Consider the following 27567-nt stretch of genomic DNA (forward strand, 5'->3'; position numbering starts at 1 on the left):
TCTTGCGATGAACCGTTGTGGGTCTGCGTTGCACTTGGTTCATGTCTGCCCACCCCACATGGGCTGATTTTCCTGCTTCTGGGAATCTGGTCCACTCAGAGCGCAGCGGATACTAACGGCGAGGCCGCGATTGATTCACATGTAGACTGTCTACTAACAACACCAGCCTGTCTTCCTGCACGCTTCAGATGAACAAGTCCCACAAGACAAGTGTCGTGCAGAAGACACTTGTCGCCCAGAACAGCTTCTGCGCCGTGCTGCCCCGCTCCGTCGCACGCTTGAGCTCCTTGTTCCCGCTCCCTACATTCTCCGTCGTGTTGAACGAGTCTTCGATGAGCTGGTCAATGTGCGCCGCCTGCATGCTGAGGTTGGACGCGAGCGTCGACTGTAGTTCCGAGATCTCGGTGAGGGACTTTTCGGTTGCGCTGGCTGTGTCAGTAGTTGTTCATCATGCGCACGTTCGAGTACGTACCGAACTTTGTCGAGTTGGTCCTCATACTGCTTGAGCATGTCCTGATTCTCCTGCGCAAATAGCTGGAGCTGCTCGGGGTCGAGCTGATTCTCGATCACCGCGCTCGACTCGTCGGGGTTGTACGTCGGCTTCGCGCGATAGCCTGAAGACTCGTTGCCTGCACTGCTGCCATTCATGCCGCTGTAGTCGCTGCTCGTTGGTCCCGTGGTCCTCGTCTTGTACAGCACGCTCTTGCTCTTCTCCACCTCGCGCATGAGCCGTATCTCCATCATGTCGCTCTGGAATTGGCCGCACTGCTCCAGCTGCTTCTGCAGCGACCATATTATGCCCTCTCGATGCGCCTTGATCGTATTTGCCTTCGCCTCCTGGATCTCCTCCTCGACGCTCTTTGCTGTGATTGCCCCGCCTGCTGCCCATCGTCCAAGCGCACCTAGGCCCTGCTTTGCGCGCTTCTTCAAAGCAACCTGCGTCTGCGTTTCCTGCCGTGTCTGCTCAGCAATGCCCAGCCTTTTGATAGCATCGTTCAGCCCGTGTATCGATTCTTTCGCTTGGGCGTCAATCTCGTTGCGCTGCGTGTCGCTGAGGTACTTTGCATCTTTGTCTGCCGACGTCGCGGAGCCGTTGGTTCGCGTGTACTGCTTCCGGCGGGGAGGATGCGCCGTCGAGAGATAACTTTGCCGTATCGACTTCAGGTCCGTGTGGAGCTTCGCAATGTGACCTCGCTGCGACAGTTAGCTTTCACCTCCCCTCGAGTCCAGGCGCGCAACGTGGCCTACAATGCGGTATGCCTCTTTCACAAAATCATCTAGGGCCTCGACACGGAATACATGAGGCTCGATCGGGCGCGCATCGTGTTTGGCGAGTATCTGGTTGAATACTGGTGTGATGTCCATTGTGTTGGAGTGCGTCTGGGCAGCCAACTTGCTCATGTGAAATGACGATGCTCCCCGCGGGAGTGCCATGTTGGTCTTTCGCTTCCGGGCCAATGACGCACCATCGCCCTACAAGGACCTGTCCACTACTACACCGGGCTTGCTCTTTGTTTTCTGAGCATGTGTTCTGAGCACCTGCAAAGGTGCATATGTCCTCTCGCAGGAATGCGAAAGTTAGAATAGGTGAATCTTCGAATGTTACAACAACACAACAATGCCCCTGATCAAGAACTGAAAGAACAAGGCTTGCTTCTGGTTATATTTTACATCTCTTTCCCTTGAGTTTTCTAATTGCTAAATTATAGAGTGAATTGGGGACAACAAATGCTGTTGTTCTAGTACCTACTTCTGGCTCTTGCATTCTGACCATAGTGTGTCCTACTGTTGACAGACGGGCAATGATGTCCTACTTCCACATCTCTTGCGGATATGTCTGACCATGATCATCTGCCACTCGTCTTTGCCTTTGTCGGTTTCCATATGGCGTGCTACCCTTAGGAACCTCCAACGCTCGTTTCGCAAACGTCGCTTTGTCCTTAATCTAGTCCCCCATCATATGGCTCAGCTATTGGTAGTTACCTCAGTATGTAGCTCAGCTGCTGGTAGTACAACCCAACAGCTGAGCGTAAGCTTATACTGAGACCTGCCCAATTGCACCTTCAGCCGCAAGGTCTCCTTGCTGAACCTCGAGAACCCGCTAGCTCTGCTTCGTACAGCCCCAAATAACTTGCTCATCTTGCGACCTACGAACGGACCCAAACCCGATTTTTCGCCTTCCAGTCACTTTCTCGTACGCATCTGGCCCGTCGCCCCTGCCGGTAGCGGCCCCGGATTGCGCCATAGCGAACGCTCCTGCCAGTATATATAACTCAAAAATCTCTTCCAATACCTTTTCCTTCTCGTCATCGCACTCCCAAAAGTATCAGCCCTTCAACTCACTCATCCCTCAACTCACTCTGCTACCAAGTTTCCACCTCTTACCAAAGCCACATCCCCTCAAGATGCGCTCCTCCTACACCCTCGCAATGGCCTTTGCCGCTGTTGCCGTAGCTGCTCCCGCCAGCCTTGCTGTCCGCGGCGATGAAGGCTGTATCCCGGTCTCTTACACCATCTCCGACTACAAGCTTGTCACCTCTGCTACCTCTGGTAGCGTTGACTTCAACTTCAAGTCTTCCTTCTCCGGAGGCGGCAACGACGACCCCGTCCAGAACAGCGTTCACTGCGGCGGTTCCGGTGCATCTGTCCCCAACAACAACGAGTGCCAGGTCGCTGACCGCCGTCTTCTCTTCGATCTCCGTGGACCTCAAGATCAGGCCTACTACCAGATCAGCCACTCCTGGACCTGCTCAGGGTGAGTCCACTACTACATTCCTTCACATACGACCACTAACAGTAGACCAGCAACCAGTGGATCTCAGGTACCGCAGTCAAGATCGACCCGCTTAACTGCCACACTGAAGGCGACAAGCGCGTCTGCACTGGTGGACCCCAGACCTTCGTACCCCAGAACGTGCGCAAGATCTGCAACTCGCCTCAGTGCTAGATGGCTTGGGCTAACATGTCAAATCCGTGGGATTATCTTTGGTGGCTTCCTTTGATCGATGTAGTGTTGGCGGGAAGGGTATGGATGACTTTGGCTTCTCATGGGGGTGCTTTGGCGTTTAAATGGGTCTGGCTATCTTACTAGCTTTTCTTTTCCAGTCATTAGGATACCCGGGCGAAGACTCTACTGCCCAAATGAAGATTCGAGTTCAACGTTGCCTCTCCTCTTGTTGGCGTGCGATTATGTTATGTCAAGCTCATGTGACATCGTTGATCATGTTGATGCGACGCGACACGCTTGATCGCAAATTGCGCCGCCTTCTAGGTTTGAGCTCGGAGTCTCTCTATTGTTCCACATATGAGGCTGATTTGCAGGATTGTGCGGGATTGTGTGTGATTGGGAGGTGGCTGACTTTGCTTTTTGTCTTGTCCTCGCCGCCTCCTACGCGTAGACTTGCACTGCTTGCAGGCGTCAGACCTCAATCAGACAATGCAGGAGGAGGGTTGGAATGTACGAGAAGAGAGACGTGAGAAGCGGATACTCACGTATCGGGACCTTGGTGCATGGTCTCAAATTGTAATAGTCTTGTAAGAAGAGGTTGGGTATAACGCGGAAATCAAAGTTTGTTCATCCGTGAGGTGCTTGCCTCACCTGGCAGTACGCAACTGCTCCATAGTTTTGACCAGACTCCTACGCTTGATGTTGATACTTGACAGAGTTGCTGCCTGGCTCTCAGCCCCATTCGCAACAGCGCGTTCGAGAAACGCCTGCGCTGCTAGCACTTCATGATGAGCTTTCGCAAGTCGTTTGAGTTGTTCTGGAGCTGGACTTGAGTGCGTAGATGGATTCATAGCCCAGTCCGCATGGGTATCCATATCCCCCATTGTGAGATCACTAACCCATAAAGAAATGTGGCCACGGAGTTCCAGGAGACTTGCCTGCTTATCAAATGGCGGAGATGATATGACTTGGTCGAGGCGCTTTGCAATCTCCAGAGCTTGATTAAGTTCCTCCGCTTGAATTGTCGCCTCTTTTGCGGAAGAGTTGTCCGGAGTCTCACTGATGTTACTGTCGACTGACGTGCTTCGAGAGGAGCGCGATTGGTTTGCAACGTCGTCGTGCAGCTGCTGTCTTGCACGCTTGCTCTTTTCGCGGACTTCGTAGATCCACAACGAGAACATGGGTGGGTAAAATGTCCTCTCGTCAACAGCATGGGGTTGCAATTTCCGGGTTGGGTGTTGGATAATGAGACGATTATAATATTCACGAGCAAGCTCAAAGCCTTCTGGAGAGAATCTGTGCTCCATCAGCGTCTGTGGCGTTCGACGCAGCGCTATTTCAGCACCGATGCCCCAGCGTCCGTGGTTACGGGGATCTACAGGGCGCCCACCAGCAACCTGCGTCCGTAAAATCATGCCCCACGCTCTCCCCGCACGCTCGTAATCTCCCTTGAGCAGACAGCAATGCATCAGCGTCGACAGAGAATCGAGATGAGCCCTCTTCTGAGCCTCTAGATGGCCTTGGACGGCACCACCTTTGGAAGAGGCGTGGACGGCGTAGAGGCGTGAAGGCGGTCTGGCCATTTCCTCTTGGACTTTAGCGGGGCCATTGTGTTGTTTGGACACGCTCGCAGGTGCATGGGGGAAGGGTGGTGGAGGGACTTTGTCCTCTTGACTGGGCAATAGGCCTGCGACACGCAGCTGAGCTATTCCAGGCGCAGTGGACGAGGCGTACGATTGGGCTATGGCGTCTGGCTGCGTTTCGTCGTCGGCCTGTAGATCCGCAAGTGATTCATCTTCCTTCCTTTTATCTTTATTTCTTCTTGCCCTGTGGTACTGACTCGCGCGCAACGAGCGTGTCCTGTTCTGTTCATGGCGCAGCTGCGTGGTGAAGTGCTGCATGGCTGCTGATGAGGCAGGACTGCAGGCTCATGCGGCTTCTGCGCTGCAACGGCCCCTGCTCAGAAGGCCGGGGTGCGGCGGTGAGGCTATGCAGGATAGCGGCCACGCACACACACTGAGGGGAGGGAAGGGAAATTGAGTCTGTAGAATAAAGGTGCGGCGAGTGGTTTCAGTAATAGACTCGAGGCACCTGGGCAAGAGCAATCGACGGCGGTAGCCCCATGGCGTTAGCGGCGTGACGAATTGGGAAGGCTCGGCTGCGCCATACATCACCGCCTGCCGCCGCTGGACCTCGTCGCTCTGACCCAAGACACATCGACCGACGACACCCTCTCCGACCGTTTCTATTCTCGAGGCGCGCCTTCCTCGCCGGACGGCCTCACAACATGGGCCAGGCAAATTCCACGGGCGCTGCGGACGCGCAAACACGGCGGCGCTCGCGGCCGCAGTCATGGGCGCCTGGCTTGCTGGCCTCGTCCCAGCCCGACAGCGACACGGTGCCAGAGCTGCTGCAGAGAGCGCCGGACACGCCCTCACGACCGCGAACGAGCACCACCAGACTCTCCAACCGCCTCTCTTCTCATTTCGGGCGCCACGATGCTGGCCCGTCAGCGCCCGGAGATGCCCCGTTGCCCAGTCGCTCGCGATCGCGGCTGAACCGGGCGCGCTCTTCGCTCAGCTCCATGACGGGCCTGCTGTCCAGGCGGCCGCCCATGTCTTCCCGCAACACGGAACCCACGCCCGGCGTCGCTGCAGCCAGCACACCCAGTACCAGCACGCCAAGCCGCTCCGCTCTGAGACATGCAGCAAGCGACCGAGGGCCCTTCCTTCCCCGTGTGCAGGTGCCGGAGCTGGGGCTCGACTTTGACCAGCTGCTGCGGAGCAACTCGCAGGGCGAGCGGCCGGACGCACATCGACCGCGGCCGCTGGTTCCTCTGAGCCCGCTGCGCCGGGATGGGCGGGCGCTCGGCATTATTCCGTCTCAGCGGCGACTTCGCAACATGATAGGACACCCGCGGAGGAGACGGTCACTATGGCAGGATGGAGAGAACATGGACAACGTGCAGCAGCTGCGGCAGGGCGAGGACCAGGCCGACGTGCTGTCGAGACTGCTATCGCTGGCCGCCGCAGCCACGGCAGCCTCACTGGTGGGCGACGACAACCAAGCAGCAACCCGAGACGGCACATTCGATACCTTCTTGCAGTCGCTGCAGAATGGCAGCATAGCATCGGCGCTCCGAGGCAACGAGGACGGACAAGGTGGCGACACTCCGGGAGCCGCCCAGGCGCCCCTCAATTTCTTCAGGATGTTCAGATTTGGCACCGGCACCGACAACGGGCGGAACGATAGTAGTGGGCGCGGTGGCAGTGCATCAGGGAACAGCGGAGCAGAAGGCGACGAGGATGGGGAGGGCAGGATGGTGCCGATAATCATTGTGGGCATCAGATCCATACAACCCGGAAGTGGCACTGGACAGGAGGATGCCAGCATACCGCCCTTCCTTGATGCCCTCTCGAGCTTCCCCACACCTCCGACGTCACCAGGCGATGCCAATGCAAACATCCTACAACCACCACAGAACGGGACACGCTTCAGCCATAGGCGGCGAGCCTCGATGGGCGGCTTCAACTTTCCTTCCAATTACGACAGTCAAAGGCATCACCGCGGCACGCCACAAGAGCACCCTCGGCCATGGTCATCCGTTACTGACTCTCCCCCGGGGCCTCTCCCCCCACCCTCCACGCCCGCGACGACGCTCAACTTCTCAGCCGGCCCATCAGGCGCCACTACACCAGCGACTTCCACCTCTCCTCCCTCGCCGACCATACAGTCCTCGGCACCTTCACGGCGGAACAGCTTCGTCCGTAGAGCTGCCGGCTCGACTCTCGAGCCCACTGCAGAAGAGCCACAAACGCACACCCGCAATGCTCGCCCACGACGCTTGAGCGAGTCGGATTTCACAAGGTATGGGTCGGGTGCACCCCGTAGAAGAGGTGTCGTGGAGCCCGACAACAATCCTGGGGAGGGTTCGAGGAGCTGGATCATATACGTCCTGGGAGGGAGCTACCCAGAGAACCACCCTATTCTTACTACCCCAAGTCTCTTCACCGATTCACCAACTTACGAAGACATGATGTTGCTTTCTTCTATACTCGGGCCCGCCAAACCGCCAGTTGCGAGCGAAGAGGATGTGGCTTCGGCTCCGGGTCTCTTCAGGATACAAGATCGTGTTGGTACTCTTGTGGCCGAGGCTGTTGAGGGCGAGGAGACCATCAGTCTCGTTCCGGGTGCGCGCTGCCTCGTCTGCCTATGCGACTTCGAGGTGGATGAGGAAGCGCGGAAGCTGATCAGGTGCGAACACATGTTCCACAAGATTTGCATTGATCAGGTGAGTTGGTCTCTTGTGTTCGAGGAGTTGCATATGCTAACCTATTCTAGTGGCTGACAACAGGACGCAACTCGTGTCCGCTCTGTAGAGGTGAGGGCGTGCACGAAACGGTCAAAGAAGCCGATGCTACTCCCGATGCCGCTGCGCCTGCCGCGCCGCAAGCAGCCGCTTGAACGATTCTCATCTGCAGCAGACCAGGCTCTGCTCTTCCGGCTCCGCTCGTTCTTCACATATACCCCTTTCTTATATGATTGGCTGCTCCACCCGGTTTATTGGATACGAAGGATTATCGTATCAGGCTGTTTTCTGTATTTCTTGCAAACTGGAGCGTTCATGGCGTCCACAATCTACCACTTGAATCTTGGCATATTTGGCATCACGGCATCCCAGGGAAAAGGGATGGGGGTTGGACTGTTTTTCGGCGGGCAGCATCTCAACGACTTGCTACGAATCTCTCTTTGTACAGGCGGTAGGATAAGACAGGAGAAGTGATTTAGCTCTAAAGCTACATTATTAAGCAGACATGACCAACTGCTACGCTTGTGCTGAAGGCCTGCCTGCCAGCAGTAATAATGACAAGGAGCGTTCTTTCGGCATGTAACTTCTCGGGATCGCATTGAAGGAGTGATACATGGAGAGAGGGGATGCATATCTGCTCACATAAGCCTGCTTCATGTCATGCATCACGTACCATGGCGGATTAGCAGAGCTGATATAGATGCTCGTCATCCGCCCAAGTGCGACGAGTCACCCACATGTTACGGGACGTGTCGTGCCGGCCATTATTCGGTCTTAGTACCCCGAAATGCCCGAACCTTTTCTCCTTACGGTCGAACAGGAGAGGAAGTGTACCAGGCAGCGTATAGCTATACGGTGGAACGACTTTGGTAAACGGCGAAGACGCACAGGGCGAGTTTTCCGTTCTGGAACTTGTAGTGCTGACCCGATAGCGTCGTAGGAGTAATCATTGCCGGGGCGGGCGGCCGCCACAACCGTAGTTATCATACGATGCTTGTGGATGGACCAGAACCAGGTCCACACACGCGCATATCAGTGCACACACACCTTTTGACATTTTCACAGCCAGCCGCCGAACCCTCGATCAATAGCGTCCGGGTATTTCTGAATGGGGCGTAGACTGGTGATAGTCCCCTTGTTGATGCTTCCGCGGAGCGCAGAAGGAGTTGCTGATGGATGAACGGCTTGGTCTGCTGTAGCTTGATATAGCCTGCGTGAGGACGGGATAAGTGCAGATACCGGAATGGCGTGCGCCTGCTTTCGGGACGGAGGGACACGTTGCTGATCATACTGGATAAATAGGCTACAACTCGGAATGCGGACGAACGTGTGTATGGATTTGTTATTGGTCGCGCGGAGTCACAGACCCTGCATATAGTGGAGCATGGTTGTATACAAGCTGGACGGGCGATCTATCAGACGACCGTTGCGTTCCATCAGGAACATAGACGTCTAGCTTTCGCATGTGTGATGTCATATGAACTCTCTCACAGAAGTTGCTTGGTTGCTGTAGCTGAACACGATAGATTAATTGATATAATCCGATGAGCTGTTCAAGAGGATTCTTGTGCAGCCGTAAGGATCATGCAAGATTGTGTTTGATGATTCAAGACCACCGCGCAACCTGGGACGGGGTCTCAGGAAGCCAGGGTACCGGCTTGTTCCTACAGCAAATCCAGATCCTAGCCAATACGAAAGAAAGGCGGACCGTTGCGTGATGTCGTGTCCAGATCCCACTTCAACTCCCGATCCATCTCAGCTACCGGCCATGTAGAATGTTCGCAGGTTCCCATCCCAGTAAGTGCGATCTGGTTGCCAACCCTCGACCAGTTGCAAGTCCAGGGTCACTGGTCCACTCGTTCGACTCGGAGATGAGGTTACCGTTTCGGGCAGGAACAGTGTCTTCCGGTCAATACGGAAGGATTTATGGTAGCTCATGATTTCTCTGAATCTCGCGGACTGCCGCCCATGACTACGAATGGGATATTCCGTAGCCTAGGTCGCGCTTCACATGACATCGAGATGTGGAGATGATTCAATAGTGCCCATGGGAGATGGGAATGACGTTGAGACAGAGAACATGGCACTCTAGGATCTCGCAGGGACTCCACTGCAGTCGCGTGTGAGAGTGGATTCAGGCCTTGCTTCGTGTCAGCAGTAGTCGTTGCTTCGCAGGAAGGCAGTCGCCAGCCATTGGCAATGTCGTCAGCGTGCCAGAAAGCGTAAGATTGGCGTCGCGCTCTGCGGGCGAGAGGTTGCGGAGCGTCTTGCAGTCGGTCTAATTGTTTCAAGCTGAATATCTGGCTGTGGGTCGCCGTGGTAGAAACGGGCGTAACCCTGCCTGCTACACGTGGGTCCATTGCCGTGGAATAGCGTACCTCGGACTCGCACCTGCCTGCGTGATGAGTCGTCCAATCTGAATCTGACCTTCCTCTCGACGACGGCAGAAAAAGCTCGACCGTCACCCCACACACTACCTCATCTTCTGCCGTAGCATCCAGCCCGTCATTCGCGGCATGCAAGACGCAAGCCACCGGCACACGCAGGCCGCGTTTGGCATGCACCTGGACTGCGCTGAGCTGCGGCCAGGCTTGCGAGAACGAAGTTCCAAGGTTGGGTTCCGCCAGGCGTTGTTGCACAGCATATCTAGACCTCGTCAGCATATGGGCCTCCGTCGCTGCAAGGCAAATGAGACGCGGCGTCAATCATCTAGAGATCCACCCAAAAGACGCGCCGCGTGCATGACGCACAGCAACTGCACGGTCGCGGTCGCGGTCGCGTCCCGCTCTTTCGCTCGCTCAAAGCTCCACCAGTCAGCTGCAGCCGGATTCGCGATTACAGCATCCGCCATCTACCATGCTGGTATAGGGCAGAACACGACATCAACCTCTGTAAGGTCGGTCTCACTATCTGTCAGGGCCCATGACGATATCAGTTCTGCCCCGCTCCAGTCCCGTTGGCCACTCCTGCATGGCACGACACAGAGACAGTTACCTCATAGTGCCTCCAAAGGAGCCAGTCTGACCGCAAAGGCCATGTCCGCTGTCTCTGTACCGTTTGATCCAAGTGCCGCTGCCGCCTTGCGCCGCTGGGGCGACGGTGTGCAGATGAGGCGATCCTGCTCATGCCACTTAGCTCGCACTTTCGCGCCAATCTTCCCGCGGCATGCCAGCAGCATCGTCAACATGCAGACAGCCGTGGCGCCTCCATGCCCTGGGGAGACGCAGGCATCCAAGAGCTACCATTGTCACGGGACAGGGACCCGGGGCTGAGCTCGACGGTGCTTGTACTGGTTAGCAGGCAGTGCCGCCATCTTCTCGAAGCAGGCTTTATTCTCCCGTCAACGGCCTCGTTGACTCAGTGCGAAGGAGCCGGTGGCGTTGCACGGCTGGCTAATTTGAGCCCGACGTCGCTAGCCGCGTTTGTGAGATGAAATATCAAATTGATATTCTTCCTAACAGGCACATTGATGAGGCTTGAAAGTCTAAAGGCTGCCACCGGGCAATTGCACTGCATTGCATCGGCGCACTCGCCACTTCAGGAGAGTGGAGTTCACGGAAAAGTCCATGGATATACCGGCCCTGCCCTATACTCAACGACGCCCATCACGCAGTCCCGAGTAAGGGCACTCGAGTATGTGTGTGCACTAACTTTGACAGCCGCTTCCAGCGCAGCTTCAAGTCCTGGCGCCATTCGCTGACGATTGCTAGCCCCATGGCTTCGTTGAACGCCCCACATGCCTCACCACCTTGGTGAAATCGGGGCCGATGCATATCATGTCCGGCTTTGTGCTCGCCTTCTGCTAGGCTTGGTCCGTCTGCTGCAAAGGCGATCCGCGACCTCGCTCAAGCCGTAGCGTACTCGAGTCTATAATCGCTGTGGCAGCACGCCTAACAGTAGTTGACAGGCGGGATCAACGGCGGGGATGTGTCAAATATCGCCTTATACGGCATTTTGGAGCGATTGTTCCGGGCAGACCCTTCTGCTCTCCCCAGAATCCATCCAATGTGGATGCTGGCGAGTGGACCAGTTCGCACGGGGATCAAGAGCGATCAAACCTGGGATCGCAGAGCGCATCTTGCACCGAGCTAATCCATGGGTGCGCGGAAGGCGGAAGCGTTTAGGTGCACGGCCATAGCACAGCGGCCTGGGAGACAACTCAGCGGCTTGCGGCTTGCTTTTTCCCCTTCGCTGCACCCCGGCTTTAGATGCAGACGTTTGATGAACATTGAAACTATCCGTTCCTGGTATTGGACATTGCTTCTTTGGCCGAACTAAACACAAGCCTCCTGCCACGGCCCGGCTCTCACACGACCTCTGCCTGCGCCTGCTGTGCTCTCCTCCTCGACGTTGTCCAGTTTCAGTCTCAGACTGGTACTGCACATGCTTCCATCGTCAGCGATTGTGTTGCATTAGATCGGCTTGTTCCTTTGCGGACAAAATTCTGGTCTATTTAAGACGGCTTGGTCCTAGTGCTTGCTGGGGCCAACACCCGCGCGCCCAAATCAGCGTGCATTGGACTAAATCACGGCTTCGATCCTGCAAGCGTGATTCTACAAGTATATCCCTTCAAAATCCCGTACCTGGCGCCCGAGCCATTGTCACACCCGTGGACACGGCGATCGACCTCGGACCCTTGCAACTGAATGACGTTGATCCTTTTACGGCAAGCTTACCGTCCACGGCTCACCAACATTTACCAATACAAACAACCTACACTCCATCGCTCTCCAGTCTTTCCCATCTCTCTCAGGCATGTCTGGATACTATCCTCCCCCAGGGCACAACATTCCGCCTCAATACTACAACCTCGATTCTAATGCGATACCCAATTCCAACATTCAACATGCCCCACCAACCATCATCTCACATGGCTCGTATGCACCCACCCTGCCAGACAACCCATTTCAGCCTGGCGTGACGGGACCTTTTGTACAATACGAGAACATTGGTCAACCAAGTTACGTTGATCAGTATGAGGATATGTCCGGCCCCATGGGCTCAGCGCATGGTGGGAATGGTCGTGCGCGAAGAAGGCCAGCACCTGGCGAGCAGGTCAAGCACCGCAGAACTCGGAGCGGTTGTTTCACATGCAGGCAACGAAGAGTCAAGGTATGCGCATCAACTTTCAGGTGTCAGGCTTGGCTGATTGGTAACAGTGCGACGAAAATCATCCCGTCTGCGAACGTGAGTACCTGCGCTTGCTTGACAAGTCTGAAGTTCGTAAAGTCTGACGAAGTTTGCTAGGTTGTCGCAAGGGGAGCCGCGAGTGCATCTATCCAGACTCACAGTCCAGTCAAAAGGCGACCCGGAATGGGTCCAAGTCGGGCAAGTCGGCGTTCGCGGATGATCATTCCTCACCCGAAACCCATGATGGGGAGAACAAGGAGCGTCTTCCCGCGATCATGGATGAAGACGAGGATGACGACTACATCGAGTATGACGACGACGACGACGACATGTCAAAGAGTCAAGATGCTCGAGATTCGTCACATACACCCGGGTCGCTCCTCGATCAAAGTACGTCGCCATCTACCGAAGCGTCGTCAACCGCCCCGCCTACGATACGACCGTCCCTGTCTCGGAAAGGCAGTGCGCAAACCACCAAAACCGGTCCTGTGACCAAGGGCACCTCCGCTATGGCCCGAGATCTTCAGTTTTATCTGAACTACTTCCGGGACCATATGAGTGTGCATCACTACTCGCTGAAACGCGACACGCACGGCTTCCTCAAAGGCGACTTCTTGAGTTGGGCGATGAAATTCGAGCCTTTAAAGTACGCTGTAGCCGGGTACGCGGCGTACTTCCACACGCTTGAGCAGCCAGATGGCCGCATGAACAGCTTCCTTCAGTTCTACAACGAGTCTGTTTCGCGACTGAGGATAGCCATCACCAAAAACAAGAAACAGGGGCTCGCAACGTTTCTGACTATATTACAGCTTGCGAGTATCGAGGTATGTAGCCTTGCTGTAGCCCAAAATTCCTATGCTGACGTCTATTGCAGGAGATGCTTGGTGACTGGGTCAACCTCATGGGTCATCAGAAAGCTGCGTTCGAAATGCTCACCCGCCTGTTCACGCCGGAGACTATCACCAAGTCAGATTTTCTCTGCAAAGTACTACTGTGGTATGTCCGGTTTGATCTGTTTGTTGGCTTTCAGTCTGGCGGCGAAGCAGTGCTGGGTCGGGAGTGGTACGAGGCTGTACATGGATGCTACGTGCAGAAAGTACGCGACATGCCAGGAGACATTGGAATGAAATACGAAGAGCGTTTTGCGCATTCAAGACTGGTGGCGAAAGACTCGAACGATCTGTTTGCGAGAACAGCCAAAGGTCTTGTCAGTCCCCAAGATTTCATGGCCCAGTTACCGATACTCAGGGAGAGAGTGGAGGCGCTACAAAGGAACATGGGTACAGACTTGACGGATCCCAATCACAAGGTCCACCAGATCCTGGGAACGCCAAATCCAGAGGACATTGTCAACCCTTACGAGCCGGATGTCCTATGGGGCGGACCGCTTTGGACCTCGAACTTCCTGCAGCTGGACACGTGGGGCATCATGTTCATGTTTACCATCTCGTCTTCTATGGCGTTGAAGCAGCCTCTTGATCCAGAAGTCACTAAAGAAGCATACAAAGCGATACAAGTCTTCGAGGCTATATGCGCATATCCGGAAGCTCCGCCGGGCGCGGTACTGGAGGCACAAGTCAGTTTCGCCATCGCGACTCTGTTCCTGCCGAAAGATCAGAAGACTGTGCAGTGGGTTCGACAGACATTTGCCAGGATCGAGGCATCAGGGTAAGTGAAATCTTTTGCTTGTACGAAGCTGGATGAGTGCAACATGTTTTCCTCGATGCAGACCAGGTACATGAGAACTTTTCGACAAGTCGACTAACACAAGGGGCAGATACATTTATTCCGACATCCTTCGCAACCGTATGCTCGAAGGCATGGGGGTTGGCCCATCGGACTGGTGGCTTCCCAACGACGAAAGCTGCCCGCCTATCATCCGGTCCATCAAAGACTTTATCAAAGACCGCACACAGGCACCGAAGGATCAGGTCTCGGACGATCTACGAGAGATGCGAGGCATCTTCAGCTCCCTGACAATTTCCGATTCGCCGCCCTCGGACAACATGACGGTGACGAGCGCCGACGGCGTGGCTTCAACGTACAATTCTCCAGACTGGCAATCTCCGGGCTACGGAAGCGACCGCAAGTCGTCAAACGCAGAGGCTTGTCCACCGGGGTCACAGCAACAGTACGCTGTGCAGTAGAATGTTTTGGGCGCAAGAAGTATTCGAATCCCTCAGCACGGCTGCGATAAGACGTAAATTGTTGTGTCGGTCAGATGCAATGCCACGTCGGTAGTGTCTACGCCCACGTTGCCCTAGATGACGGCTGGATGCATTGCAATAGAGTGTGTCTGTCGGAAACGCTCTATCAGCCCTGTAGGACGAGCGTCGATCGCCGAGATGGCCTTCCGAGAGGCGGTTTCGTGCTAGGTTGAGGACAGAAGAGGTTTGGCTTGCCTGGAGGCAGTGCTGCCGTGACATACAATATTGCATCTTGGGCCACAGAGAGCGAGGTGGGCTGTAGCCAAAGAGGAAGAAATGAGCGACAGAACAGACACGGCATGTCATGTGGTGTGACGTCTGTCAGCTGCTGGACCGCATGTCAGATCCGACGTCGCATATAGATTGGGTTTCCATAGCCCTATCGATGGAGATTCAGGGGAGTAGAGTTTGACAAGATGCACTCGATGGAAAGCTTATTCACGAGAGATGAGGGGACGCAACTGTTATGTGGACTCGATGTGAGGCACGAGGATGGAGACAAGGCAGGCAAGGCACACATGCGATCACAACAGCGCATGGCGGTTCTATGCGGCTTTTGTGATACTAGAACCAAAGGATAGGATACCACTGATGTGGTTGGAGATCAGGTCTGACAAATTGGCATGTGATGGCTGTGAATGCGATGCAAATCTCGAGTTGCTCTGCACGTGCCTCGTTGGTGCGATTCCGGCGTGTCTGCAATGTATTGAATTTTTGAAAAAGTTGCAAACCCTAGAACCGCTCTAGAATGGATGAACGAAGGCGATGAGATGCTTGTTGAAGCGCTGTGGAGTGTGCATGTGGAGCGTTGGAGATGATCGAAACGGGCCTAGCTAGCGTTGCAGGGATAAGGCGCGACCCTGACAGCGGGCAGCGGAACACATGAAAGTCGGCAGAGGAGAGCGCACCTCGACCACTACCACGACGCCCCGCCACGAGACACAGACAAGCCCGTGACAGCTACCACACGAACCACGCACCATGGACAACCTCGGCAAGATCTCGGCGTTTGGAAAGAACATCTCGTATGCCTGGTCCCGCAGCGACTGCTAGGTGGAAGCCCGCGATATGCTGACATTGCTTTTGCAGCGCCTCCTTCACACCGTGGGCTGCCAGGACGCAGCAGTATGTCAAGGAGCAGGTCGGCAATGTCGAGGACAAGGTACGGCCGGCCCTGTGAGCGTCGCCGGCGCAGTGCTGACACGGACATGGCAGACCCAACTCCCCCCGGACTACATCGAGCTGGAGAAGCGCGTGGATGCGCTGAAGAAGGTGCACACGACGATGCTGCAGGTCACGTACGACACCCGATCCCCGTCGCTGTGCCTGGTCTGACTGTCTAGCTCGCAATACGCCAACGAAGCCTACGACTACCCAGCCAACATCCGCGAGTCCTTCAACGACCTGGGCCGCACCGTCTCGGAGAAGGTCAACCTGCTCTCCAGCGCCACGTCGCCCGCCGAGGCCCAGGCAGCCCTCACTGCCCCTCCCTCTGCGAAGCCCCAGCCCAAGACCTTCAGCCATGCCGTTGCCCGCGCCGCCCTCAACGCCTCGCACATGCTCACGTCGGAGCAAACAAGCTCGAGCGAGGACCCCCTGGCCACGGCGCTCGAGAAGTACGCCATCGCCAGCGAGAAGGTCGGCGAGGCGCGATTGGCGCAGGACGCCCAGATCCAGAGCCGCTTCCTGGCCGGCTGGAGCACCACGCTCAACACCAACATCCAGTTCGCCACACGTGCGCGCAAGGCCGTCGAGAACTCCAGGTTGAGCCTCGATGCCACCAAGGCCAATGCCAAGGGCCCTGCCTTCTCCCTGCCGGGCCAGGCTCCCAAGAAAGACGTCATGGACGACGACATCAGCGAAGACGCCAGAGCCAAGATCGAGCAGGCCGAGGACGAGTTCGTCGGTCAGACTGAGGAGGCTGTCGGCGTCATGAAGAATGTACGACCATACCCCTCACCCTACACCACCTCGTGCTGGGACCCCCGCTAACCTCCGACTAGGTCCTCGACACCCCCGAGCCACTCCGCAACCTCGCCGAACTCATCGCCGCCCAACTCGAATACCACAAGAAGGCCTACGACATCTTGTCCGAGCTGGCTCCCGTCGTCGAGCAGCTGCAGGTGGAACAGGAGGTGCGTAGACATCAGTCTTCCGACTACTAGACTTCTTTGCAGAGGACCCAACTGATGCATTGCATTCATAGGCCAGCTACCGCAGGGCCCGTGAGGAGTTGTAGGACGACTCTGACGCACAAGCCCGAGCGACAGAAGAGGTCCAAGGCAGTGATTAGCTTGATGCCGCTTCATTGCTTGGACATGGGTCGCCATGAGCTTCGTTGCATTGTGTATCGTCGCGTGATGCATGTCTTGCTTCATATTCGGGTGGTCTAGTCTGTTAACTCATTCAATACCTTCTCTATTCTATACCTGGCGTGTGACGTGATGATCAAACCGACACGTTATTGAATCACACCACTCTCATCCCTAAACTCTGCCGCCTGCCCTCTGGCAAACTCCGCCATCCTCTCCCTTTCCCCCTCCTTCCCCTCCTCATCCTCTTCAGCCGGAATGTACTGCCTCATCACGTCTCTCACATAGCCCTCTGGTACCCCCAACTTGACTGCATCAGCGATCCCTTGATTCATCCTGTAAACATACTCGTCCCGCGGCTTATCCGGCGTAACACGATTCCGATCAATATAAACGAGCATTGACTCTTTTTTCTCCGGATGCTTGCTAGTATCAACCTTGTGCTCTGTGTCTGAAGGCCAGAAATCGCACGTGAGCATCTCTTTTGTGTATGCGACCGGTACGCCCTCGTTTTTATCCAGTCTCTTTTCGTCTTCTGGTAAGAGCGAATAGACGAGGCCGAATACTACATCAGAGTACGAATTGGAGGACGAGTTTTGCTTGGAGGATTCGACGACGTTCGCGTAGCCGCGGTCGTTGATGATCCAATGGTAGTTGGGCAGGCGGGCGACGCCTAGGTATTTGGATGTTGGGCAGCGGGTGCTCATTTGGTGGAGCCAGAGGTTGGAACCGTAGCCGAAGTAGATTGTGGGTGAGGTTTGTGATGTGATGGGGAGCTGGGTGTTCGCCATGTTGAGCTGTATTGATGGCCTTTAGGGTCGTTGATGGTAGTGGGATCGTTCTTGATGGCTATAGATTTGGATGATGTGTGGGATATACTGTGCGGCAGACTTGAGCTATCCAAAACTGCCCTTGTATCGAGTGTTGGAAAAACGATAGCTTACTTCGCGTTGGGTTCAATTGGCCTCCAAGGTTGAGGTGTGCGTCCACGGTTGGTTCAGAATGGTGGTGAACTAGGCCCGCTTAGGCACAGTTCCGAGGCTCAACGGATGGAACCATGGATGGATGACATGACCCAAATTTTGGAAAGAACCGATACAAAGCTCGCCGAATCCTATGCGCGACCGTTTTCTTAAACGTACAGCTGACTCTTACAGTCATTACACAGTTCACAGTTTCGCGACTTCACCAGTTGACGGGGTATTGCTCCTCGTTGTCAATTTACTACAGACTTTCGCAGTCTGTGCTGCCCATCTGCTGCACAACGCTACACATCTACACTGTACCAGATCGAACGTGTGCCGGCTACTCGAAAATGCCGTACTCGCATCACAGCCACTCTGGCCAGTTCTGCGGACATGCGCAAAACACACTCGAGGAAGTTATCCAGGCAGCGATAGCCAAAGGTTTCCATACCTTTGCGCTGACGGAGCATATACCTAGACCTCTCGAAGACTTCTACCCCGAAGAATCCGAATCGCACACCGCAGAGAGCCTCGCGAAACTGTTCGACGCCTTTATCGTCGAAGCCCACAGAGTTAGAGACGCGTACTCAGACCAGATCCAGATCCTCATCGGTTTCGAGACGGAATGGATTCGTCCATCTACAATGCAACTCATCCAGAGCATCCTCGACAAGTACACTTTTGACTTCTTCATGGGCTCTGTCCACCATACGCACACCATACCCATCGACTACGACCGTGCCATGTACGAACAAGCTCGGGAAAAGGCAGGCGGGACGGACGAGCGGCTCTTTGAAGATTACTTCGACTCTCAATACGAAATGCTTCAAGAGCTGCGACCGCCAGTGGTCGGGCACTTCGATCTCATTCGCCTACTTAGCGATCATCGCGATGTTGATTTCAAGGGCATGACTGGTGTTTGGGAAAAGATCAAGCGCAATCTGGAATACGTAGCCTCTTATGGCGCTCTACTGGAGCTGAACTCATCAGGGCTGCGGAAAGGTTTGGCCGAGCCGTATCCGTGCTTGCCCATATGTCAGGTCAGTCACACCGCCATGTGCCCGGTCTCGGCGTCAACTTACTAACCTATGTCATAGATGTTCTTAAGCATGGGAGGTGGTTTCGTCATGTCTGATGACAGTCATGGGATTGACCAGATAGGTACAAACTATGCGCGACTATTGGCTTTCGTACAAAAGGCAGGGATAGACCGGATACATTTTGCTGACCGGGCCGGTGAGCGCAAAGACAGCCGCTTCCCCAACGCGGGCTTCTCTAGCATTGCTGTAACCGACCTGGCGCAATTACCCTTCTGGGCCAAGATAGGGTGATATACTCTTCGCGATGGATAGCCCTTCGGTAGTTAGAAGCGCCACTGAAACTCTCAGCAAGGAGAGTTTCGGGCCCGAATGCCGGGGCCACACTATCAAGCACCTTCTGTCAACGGTTGGTAGGGTGCCTACATGCAGTGCCCATGGCCTTCGGATATTTAATGTAAGCGAACGCATCCGACGGTTCGGTGACATGCAACTTGCGAGTCCACATCACTAGTCGACTGTGGCTCATGCTGTCTATCACGATACTGCACTCCAGATGCGTGGGGGCTCCTCTTCTCCACGACTCAGCTGCCGCTGCAAGCGCACTCTATCTAGCCAATGCAAAGCGTACGATGCTCCCAGACCACGCTGTTGGGCTCCCGACTCAGCGCACAGGGCTCGCGATCTGAGAAGGGATGGCTGGAGCACGGTTGAAAGACCACGTGTAATGGCCATCGGATTTACTCTTTAGCCCCGCACCCCTTGTGCTTGTGCTTTGTCCCTCTAGTTCAAATGAATTATTCGTTTGCCGCGAGAAGCACGATAGCCAGCAGTTCCGCATATGGTTATCTCGACGAACCGCTCGAAATACGGTTGTTCTTCGGGTGGGTCTAGCTCCGTACGGCAGCCGGGTGTGTATCCGACGCGTCTGTGATTGGCAAACTATAACAGACTCGAAAGCAGAAACACAGCTAGGTTCTTGGGCCGGCGTGAGACGCAGGGGAAGTGAAGACTACGAGGTACGATAGTCTCCTGGTCGTATATTAGGGATGCGGATATAGCGGTAGCATGAAGGAGACGATTAGGTGTGGAAGAGCAGAATGCCGATTAGTGATTGGAAATTTGAAACCGCGGGGTACATCTACCATGAAGGACCGAACATTGCTTTTCGAGAACGGTGTTGCGTATGCACGTCACCCCTGTCCATATCCATATTCAAATCTGTATGACCGCCACCTGCCTCCACGGAGCTGGAAGAGGATCCTACAAGGAGATACTTTTGCGCCCTACACAAGCAGCGTAAAAGCTAGGTCATGCAGGTCCTTATGCATTGCGGTACCAAAGTTTACGCATCGCCCTTTGTCATGGAGGAATGCGGCGGCCGTGTGTTATTCGACAAGACCGAATATTGCTGCGTCAGAGGCGCTTTTCCTTTTTGCTTCCATCGTGCGACTCCAAATGAGGTAGGGGCCACGGCCGGCTCATTTGCGCCTTCCGCTTCCTTGGATGAGGTTAAGGTTCTGGCGCCAGCGCCATGCGCACATTGGTGCTAGATGGCTCATGATCGTGGTGACCGTCACCGCACTTCAAGCTTGACCGCACTCTCTTGCGCGCCACCGCCCTGCTTCCTTTCAATTAAAGCGGCTACAAATCAACCCTTGTGTCATCCTATTACCGTCGATAGGAGAGCTAAGCCACTATCGGACATGATTATACCCGTGTTATCACAAAACAAAGATCCGCATCGAAGTTGGCAGGCCGCTCGGTAGTCGCGGGAAACTGTAGTACGGGTACAACCTTCCACCATGTCAATTGTGGATCCCCCATCGCGTGTCAGCTGGGATGCTGCAGATGAAGAATGGTTTGGAAGGGCTAGACCAACCTTACTTCTGACATTTCAAAACGGCCTGAGCTTCGGGCAGGATTCCCCGGGAGACACGTTCTGACGGCTGTGGGTCGTACCATACGTAGCCCGCAATTACCTTGGAGCCAAAGAGGTGGAACGTGTGCGTATGCGAAGAGGCTAAAAAGTATGCTTGACGCATCTGAACAGACCAATCTGTTGCACAGCTTCGCGGCAAAACCCTGGTATGCTTTTGGTCAAAGTAAAAGCCATCAAAGTCTGAGCTCCAGTCAGAGCATCTACGGAGCTTCCTACTCCTGGTCCTACACATCGGCACCACTATTAAACTCTAGGGTCCACCCACTTTCTAACGTACTTCCCCATCTTTGCAGATTTCGGATTTTCAAAACGACACGCTATCTTTAATCAGTACCAAAGGAAGTGGATCCTCTACATACACTACCTGTCACCTGCTTCAAGCTTCAAGCTTCACCTTTTTCAAACCCGCCCTAGACGCTATCCATGCTCGTTCCCTTCAATATGGGCGTTGAAAAGCTCGTGATCAGACCTGGCAATGGCATAGACTTCCCGAAGAAGCATGACGAGGTGTCTATGGAATACACTGGTGAGATTAGCTACTCAATTCCTCACCAGAGATCAACATCTAACAACAATGACAGGATGGCTATTTGACGATGATGCCCCGGACCACAAAGGCGGACAGTAAGCGAACCGGCAGCAGTCATGCCTTGGACATCGAATAGAGCGCCGTATTGATCGTTCATTAGATTCGATACTTCCGTAGGTCGCGGTGACCTGATCACTCCCATCGGTGCCGGCCGGGTCATCAAAGGTATGCCCAACCCAACCCGCTCTGCGCTTGGTGCATATGCATTCTACGATTCTGAACGCGCATTTGGCTAAAGCTCATGCACAGGCTGGGATGAGGGCATTTTAGGCTCCGCAGAGGCTTCTCCAATGACGCTGGGAGAGAAGGCGACTTTAATCATAACATCGTACGTAATCCCCACGACGTATCCTTCCGCGTGAGTGTACTATACTAATGATACGTGCGATGCAGTGATTATGCATATGGCACTCGGTAAGTTCGACTTTACAATTTGCACATTCCATGGTCGGGACGGGAACAAGTAAGACGGGACGTTACCGAACCTTGGAAGTACACACGCCACCGTGAACACGAACGCCCGGCGGAGCCAAGACTTAGTACGGCTGAAGACGTTCCGAAGATCGTTTGAGCCATGCTTCTTCGAATCTCCCGCGCTCCTGGACGTCCATGCCGCAGCAACCGCCAATCTTGTACAACACGAATGTCTGCAGCCTATTGGCATCGCCGCATCTTTGGACTTCGAAGATCTGATCAGACCATGAGGTGCAAGTGCTGACCATGTGGACAACAGTGGCTTTCCTGGACACATCCCGGCCAATGCCAAATTGATCTTGTAGGTGCCCAACTTCATTTTCTTCGTCATTTGGGACACTACAGCGCGCTTGCGACGCCTCATTTATGTGTTACAAGTGTGTGTGTTGTTCCTCCACACAGCGCACAGCTCACATGCTGTTCCTTTCACCTTGTTATCGCGGGATCAGTGCACAGGCTGCAAAGCGGAATGCTAACGCGATGGCAGCGATGTCGAGCTCAAAGCCATCAATGGGAAGAAAGCAGAGGACGCCTGAAATTCGGCACACATCATCGCGCCACCCGCTGGCCACGTTGGTCGACATATACCCCGTTACTACCCGACCACCTGTCCATCCAGCCATTCGTCGCGCTAGTAGATTCGTGATCGAGGCCAGCACATACGAGAACAGGAAACATCTCATTTGGACTCAACATTAGCGCTTGTTGCGTGGTTTACGCCCTTTCATCGACCATCCTTACTGTAGGAGTCCACGCAGGAGCTTTTGTTTTATTTGATCCTTTGGAGTTTGGCGCTTGGTAGAGGTATAAGGGAACAGCAGACTCATTTCAATCACAGCTGTTCAGGTGGAGGAGTCGAAAGACGCTCAAGTTTCGTGTCTAATGTACTATGCCCTTCCACGCGCGTTACCTTGCTGCAGCTCCCAGAATTTCGCATTTCTTTTCTGATACTGCGAGTCACACCGCTCATTGCTTCTGGTAACCTCTTCCGGTGCAGGAAGCGACTCGTGGTAATCTTGCATGTTGGTTCGATCCATATACCCGTTAATCAAAAGCGAGCTTCCTCTCTCATGGTAGAAATCTTCCGATCTCCAATCATCGTCTCCAAATGAACTTCCAGTATCCTACCGAAGTAATCGTACCGAGTGGTTGATAGTCATGTAGTGGCCCAAACCAGTGGTTCGCCTCGACGCGGGATAATGGTCGGCTGTACACCCACACGGCACGAGCTGGTATTTAAGCCGCACACCGATATGCCTTCCTTCAACCTCACTGGGTAGCAATGCCGATTCTAGAAAGGGTCATCTTTCGGTATGCCGAAAATCAGCAGCATGACTCAGATGGCAATTCTCTCGTTGGCTGGCGGCAGTGGCGGCTTACGCTTAATCCGGCAGATATGGTATGGTGTTACCGGAACCTTGACACTTCAGTGTCGGACTCGACTATCGCGGGAACCACACACCCTCAAACTCTACCGTTGCCCGCCACAAGTGGGGGAAAGCTGCCACATTATTTCTAACCGAAAGACATCCCACGGAGGGCGCCTCCTGTTTGGCCTACTGAGATAACGCATTTGCCTCAAGGGACTCAATCTCTACCCGCAACGGGCCTTGTACATGCTTAGGATCTAGAGCTTGTCTTCTAATCTCGATTCGTATTTCCTAAATTCCGTGATGACATGGGTTATCGACAAGTCACCAACCATGTTGCATCGCATACAGCCGGCGCACGCAACAACGGATCAGGAAGCAAATGTCAACTTTCCTCAAAAGCCTTGTATTTCATGGCAAAACCTCGAAGACCGTACCTAAAGCCTACCGATTACGGGCCGTGGCCGTTCGACCCACCCTTGGACGCTCCCGTGCGCACCGAATGCCGGTACGCCCCCCTACACTAGACATACCCGTAAACAAGATTTTCGGCCAGACCAACGGTCGTGAGCAAGACGACTGCACGTGGGATGTGTCGTATGCATGTGGCGTCGGTCCCGTGCAGCTGCGTCAGGCATGAGCCTGCATCAAACGTTCGTTCACGTGCGTGGCACGGTTATGGTGCGGGCTGTGACAGGGTCAACGCACGCAACCTTGGAAGCGTGTCAGCAAGTTAAGCTTGCACGTGAGTTCATCACGTACTTACTGCTCCAGGATGCTGGAAGCCATCATACCCAGTTCTTGAAAGCAACTCTATGCGATCAACGACCATGGAATGCAAAAAAGCCTGGACACAACGCATACCTAGGATCATCATCGATCGCAGAACCGCTGCAGATAGAGCGGAGTGATGCAATGGGATGTGCAATTGCGTGCATGGAGGAAACATGCATAGGGTACCATAGAAAGAGCTCGTCTTATCCTTGCTCCGCCAGCAGCCGAAATCATTGGTTTATATCAGCGATGGCCGGTGGATGACCAGACAGAACTGGGTCGCGGCTGTTGTGATCAGTTCCAAGATCGGTTGAAGATGTGAAATCCAGGCTGCTCCAATCCAACACCATGCACAGCGCAAGGTTTGTATACGTGCGTTGTCTCCGGAAGATCTCTTTCACTACAATCGGGTTCTCGACCATGCGCTTCGGGCGTACCTATCGTTATAGTAGTGTGGTCCTTCAAACTGCCGCGAATCTGTACGCTGGTTATTGCGGCCCAACTCGCTTTCCAATTGGATATCACGGCTGGCAGCGCCGGCTGATTTGCCATTGTTACCGGTTATTCCATCCAGTAAGAAGCTGGCGCGTACCTCCAGGTGTATGCAGCTCACCGTTCGACGCACCAAGTGAGTTCTTGAGCCGCACCGCTGGGTCGCGATACGCAAAGTAATACGTGAGGATGAGAACCACATATATGTGTCTGGAGCCAAGCGCAGAAGTTGCAGAATGCTATCAAGGCCGCCTCCCATCATCAATGGCGGTAGAGACTACCGCTCTTGCTCGAGCATCACATCTCCACCCAGCAAGAGTTGAAGGGTAGGAACCTCTACTAGTGATCAAATACACCACCCCTTGAAAGTAGAGTTATGAGATTGCGCTGGCATACTGCCGCCCTTTCCACCCGTTCCGCGGAGATATAAGAACAAGATAAGGATCCAGACAACGAAGAGAAAACGACCTGCCTTCGGACGATAAGTACTTACTTCTCTTGTTTCAAAATGGGTGAGCATATGGTCTGCTTAAACATCTGCAGTCATGTCCTTTACACAACCTGGACATGCGTCAGCTTCTTATGGTGATGCAAAGTGGCCCAGACTCTTTGCGTCTGAAGAGCCTTTGTTGTGACCAAGATAATTAGCCAAAGTCTCCCTGAATGGGGATGAAACCGATATCTTACAGTGAGATCTTGCAATCATCAATCTCGACTGACGCCAGAAGATAACACCAGCCTGTCAGGCAACAACGCAACATACGTTTAGTGCAGTCGATATCTGACAGCTGGTGAGATCTGGTTGGCGTCGCTGAACGGACCCGGAAGCATGTCAGCAGACCGGTCGATGTAGTGCCACGGAATGTTGGAGACATCGTTACTTGAACAGCTGAGCATGAGCGGATACAGCGCCCGCATTACTGCGATCCCGTGGCATTGGATCTGGGCCGAGTGACGGATCGAGGATGAGTGTCAGTGACCAGGCTCACGGGAAAGCAACTCCCGTATCGAAAGCCTTCGACTTAATGCCAGAAAGCTAGCCCTCTTCAGATCAACCACACTTGCGCGGATGTTGTGCTCTGATTTGCGTATTAGTATTGCTACTAATACACTATTGTAGTACGTCTGTCTTCCCGAGAAGATGTAGTATCAAACGTGCCGAGAAAAGCGTAGACGGCTACATCACAAAGAGTGAATCCTGCGTGCACCTCACATCATGCAGATGCGAAGATGCCCGCCGCCAGAGAAGACGTACTGCGAGGGCTCTATACATTGTCAATCCGGCAAGCTTAGTAGTGGTGTTGCACAGCGGCTCGAGTAGGCTGCGGAACGTTACTCCTCGCATCAGGCATGGTCGGGCAAGACACGCGTCGAGACCAAAGAAGGTATTTAGCTCCACATGTGCCAACCCGTGTAGGTGCAAGTCGTATAGCACAGGTCTGGTTCTTATTCCGACGTCGTGATATAGGTCGTGCTTCACATGGCAGTCGCTAAGACATCGCTCGCATAGTTTTCAGCATGCGAGCGGTTCACCTTGGGTTGCGCGGCATAAAATCGAGAAACGAGAGGACGATGTGACTTGCTGCGCGTCCGTGTGAACCACCATGGCTGAGACTGTACTGTAGAGACTTTCGAGTGGATGCAAAGCCGAGAGACGATGCAGGTCGGATGGCTTGTTGCAGAATCCACCCAGGAAGTATGCGCCAGCCTCCAATAATAATTCTATCAGCCTTTCGAGGTCTTCAGTTTGTCTGGTAAGTAGAGACATCTCATGACCGAAGAGCGGCGTTTGACAGGTGTTTGTGTCACGTGGTGGCCAGGAGAGCCCCACTAAAGATTCGCTCGTGCCCAGATTCCGCTCAACCAAAGTGTCTGTGATCTGGAACGCTTCTCGACAAGATGCACAACTGGCGCACAACCAGGGACGACTCGCTGGCAGATTGCTCTGCACATGAATCGCGTCGCTGAGATGGTCCAATTATGGTGCCACGACATCCGTCGCACGCTTCACTGCGCTACGCTGCACCTCCAAGCCAGCCAAGTCAGCGACTGTATTTGCTTGGAGTGACCGCAAACAAGCGCAACAAAGAACAGAGAGCTGGCACTTGTGGCGGAATTGATCTCATCCTACGCTGGCCGTCATGGGAGATTTCCGGTTGGCGAGTGTGGGAAATTAAATGTGGAAAGGAGCCCTTGCTAAATGGTTCGAACTACCGGCTTTCTGCAACATTGCGACAGCGCACCGGCCTGGACCTCGCACTTGTCGATGCATGTTCCTGCTACACATGCTCGACCGGTCATCATCACAAGGATGGCGCAAATGGACGGGCCCAACGGAATCGTGACAGCTGTCTTACGACTTGTCCTCGCAGCATGTCTGACTGTGAACCAACGATCCAACAGCTCGTCGTAGGTGATCGTGCTCTGGAAGAGGTGACGAGGCCTGGACACAGCCCCTATTCGAGCCTTGCGAAGGGGATCGCTTAAGACAATGGCCAGGCTCGCCAAGCGGACTCATCTCGGGTTTCTGCACCACCAACCTGAGGCTCACAAGTTCTATGCTGCGATGAAGGAGAGGCGTCCAGCTTCATTGGTGCAGCCAAATAACAACTTCGCATCTTTGTTGTAAGCAGAGTAGCACGCGCCCAGGAAGTTGCTTCATTCCCAGTCGGAAATCTCTGCAACCAATGCTGGCCAGAAGGAAGACAATGCCGATCGGCGACATCCCTGTTGTTATTTACTCTGCTTTCGTACTTTACCCGACATGAGATGGCCAAAGTTACGACCATTGCCCTGACGATCAGGCACCGCACTCGTCCGATTGGATCGCCCCTTGCCCATCTTGTCGAGAACCTATCTGATCGCGGCTAGCATGCTGCCCGTGCCTGTTCTCCGGACTAGCCACGACGTTTGGCTCCGTCCCAAACAAGTCCACGCCGTGGCGACGATTAGTTCCATGGCGGACGGGCTTCGAAGTGGGCCTGGGCTGCGTGGACTAGGATGCAGCCATCTTATTTAC

At 54.3% G+C, this 27567-nt stretch overlaps 8 protein-coding genes across 8 annotated transcripts; 5 read left to right on the plus strand and 3 right to left on the minus strand.

Annotated features, from left to right (window-relative positions):
- Positions 1–184: 184 nt before the first annotated feature.
- On the minus strand, positions 185–1365 carry J4E83_004502 (uncharacterized protein; the record flags this gene model as incomplete). The annotated part of the gene is made up of 3 exons (XM_049331430.1): positions 185–425; positions 473–1194; positions 1249–1365. 3 exons carry the CDS (start codon positions 1363–1365, stop codon positions 185–187), a joined length of 1080 nt encoding a protein of 359 aa, XP_049189204.1.
- A 1064-nt stretch (positions 1366–2429) lies between these two features.
- Positions 2430–2947, plus strand: J4E83_004503 (uncharacterized protein; the record flags this gene model as incomplete). Its single annotated transcript, XM_049331431.1, has 2 exons — positions 2430–2755; positions 2806–2947. The coding sequence occupies 2 exons, from the start codon at positions 2430–2432 to the stop codon at positions 2945–2947; spliced, it is 468 nt and encodes a 155-aa protein (XP_049189205.1).
- Positions 2948–3594: 647 nt separating this feature from the next.
- On the minus strand, positions 3595–4848 carry J4E83_004504 (uncharacterized protein; the record flags this gene model as incomplete). The annotated part of the gene is made up of 1 exon (XM_049331432.1): positions 3595–4848. The coding sequence occupies one exon, from the start codon at positions 4846–4848 to the stop codon at positions 3595–3597; it is 1254 nt and encodes a 417-aa protein (XP_049189206.1).
- Positions 4849–5234: 386 nt separating this feature from the next.
- J4E83_004505 (uncharacterized protein) lies at positions 5235–7411 on the plus strand (the record flags this gene model as incomplete). Its single annotated transcript, XM_049331433.1, has 2 exons — positions 5235–7238; positions 7289–7411. 2 exons carry the CDS (start codon positions 5235–5237, stop codon positions 7409–7411), a joined length of 2127 nt encoding a protein of 708 aa, XP_049189207.1.
- A 4935-nt stretch (positions 7412–12346) lies between these two features.
- Positions 12347–14533, plus strand: J4E83_004506 (uncharacterized protein; the record flags this gene model as incomplete). Its single annotated transcript, XM_049331434.1, has 5 exons — positions 12347–12368; positions 12416–12443; positions 12553–13210; positions 13261–14054; positions 14164–14533. 5 exons carry the CDS (start codon positions 12347–12349, stop codon positions 14531–14533), a joined length of 1872 nt encoding a protein of 623 aa, XP_049189208.1.
- Positions 14534–15574: 1041 nt separating this feature from the next.
- J4E83_004507 (uncharacterized protein) lies at positions 15575–16832 on the plus strand (the record flags this gene model as incomplete). Its single annotated transcript, XM_049331435.1, has 6 exons — positions 15575–15618; positions 15683–15755; positions 15809–15891; positions 15937–16534; positions 16597–16728; positions 16800–16832. The coding sequence occupies 6 exons, from the start codon at positions 15575–15577 to the stop codon at positions 16830–16832; spliced, it is 963 nt and encodes a 320-aa protein (XP_049189209.1).
- Positions 16833–17054: 222 nt separating this feature from the next.
- Positions 17055–17696, minus strand: J4E83_004508 (uncharacterized protein; the record flags this gene model as incomplete). Its single annotated transcript, XM_049331436.1, has 1 exon — positions 17055–17696. The coding sequence occupies one exon, from the start codon at positions 17694–17696 to the stop codon at positions 17055–17057; it is 642 nt and encodes a 213-aa protein (XP_049189210.1).
- A 524-nt stretch (positions 17697–18220) lies between these two features.
- On the plus strand, positions 18221–19201 carry J4E83_004509 (uncharacterized protein; the record flags this gene model as incomplete). The annotated part of the gene is made up of 2 exons (XM_049331437.1): positions 18221–18910; positions 18968–19201. The coding sequence occupies 2 exons, from the start codon at positions 18221–18223 to the stop codon at positions 19199–19201; spliced, it is 924 nt and encodes a 307-aa protein (XP_049189211.1).
- Between the last annotated feature and the right edge of the window lie 8366 nt (positions 19202–27567).

The sequence above is a fragment of the Alternaria metachromatica genome (genome assembly GCF_023757995.1).
Source record: "Alternaria metachromatica strain BMP 0045 chromosome Unknown scaffold_8, whole genome shotgun sequence".
Lineage (NCBI taxonomy): Eukaryota > Fungi > Ascomycota > Dothideomycetes > Pleosporales > Pleosporaceae > Alternaria > Alternaria metachromatica.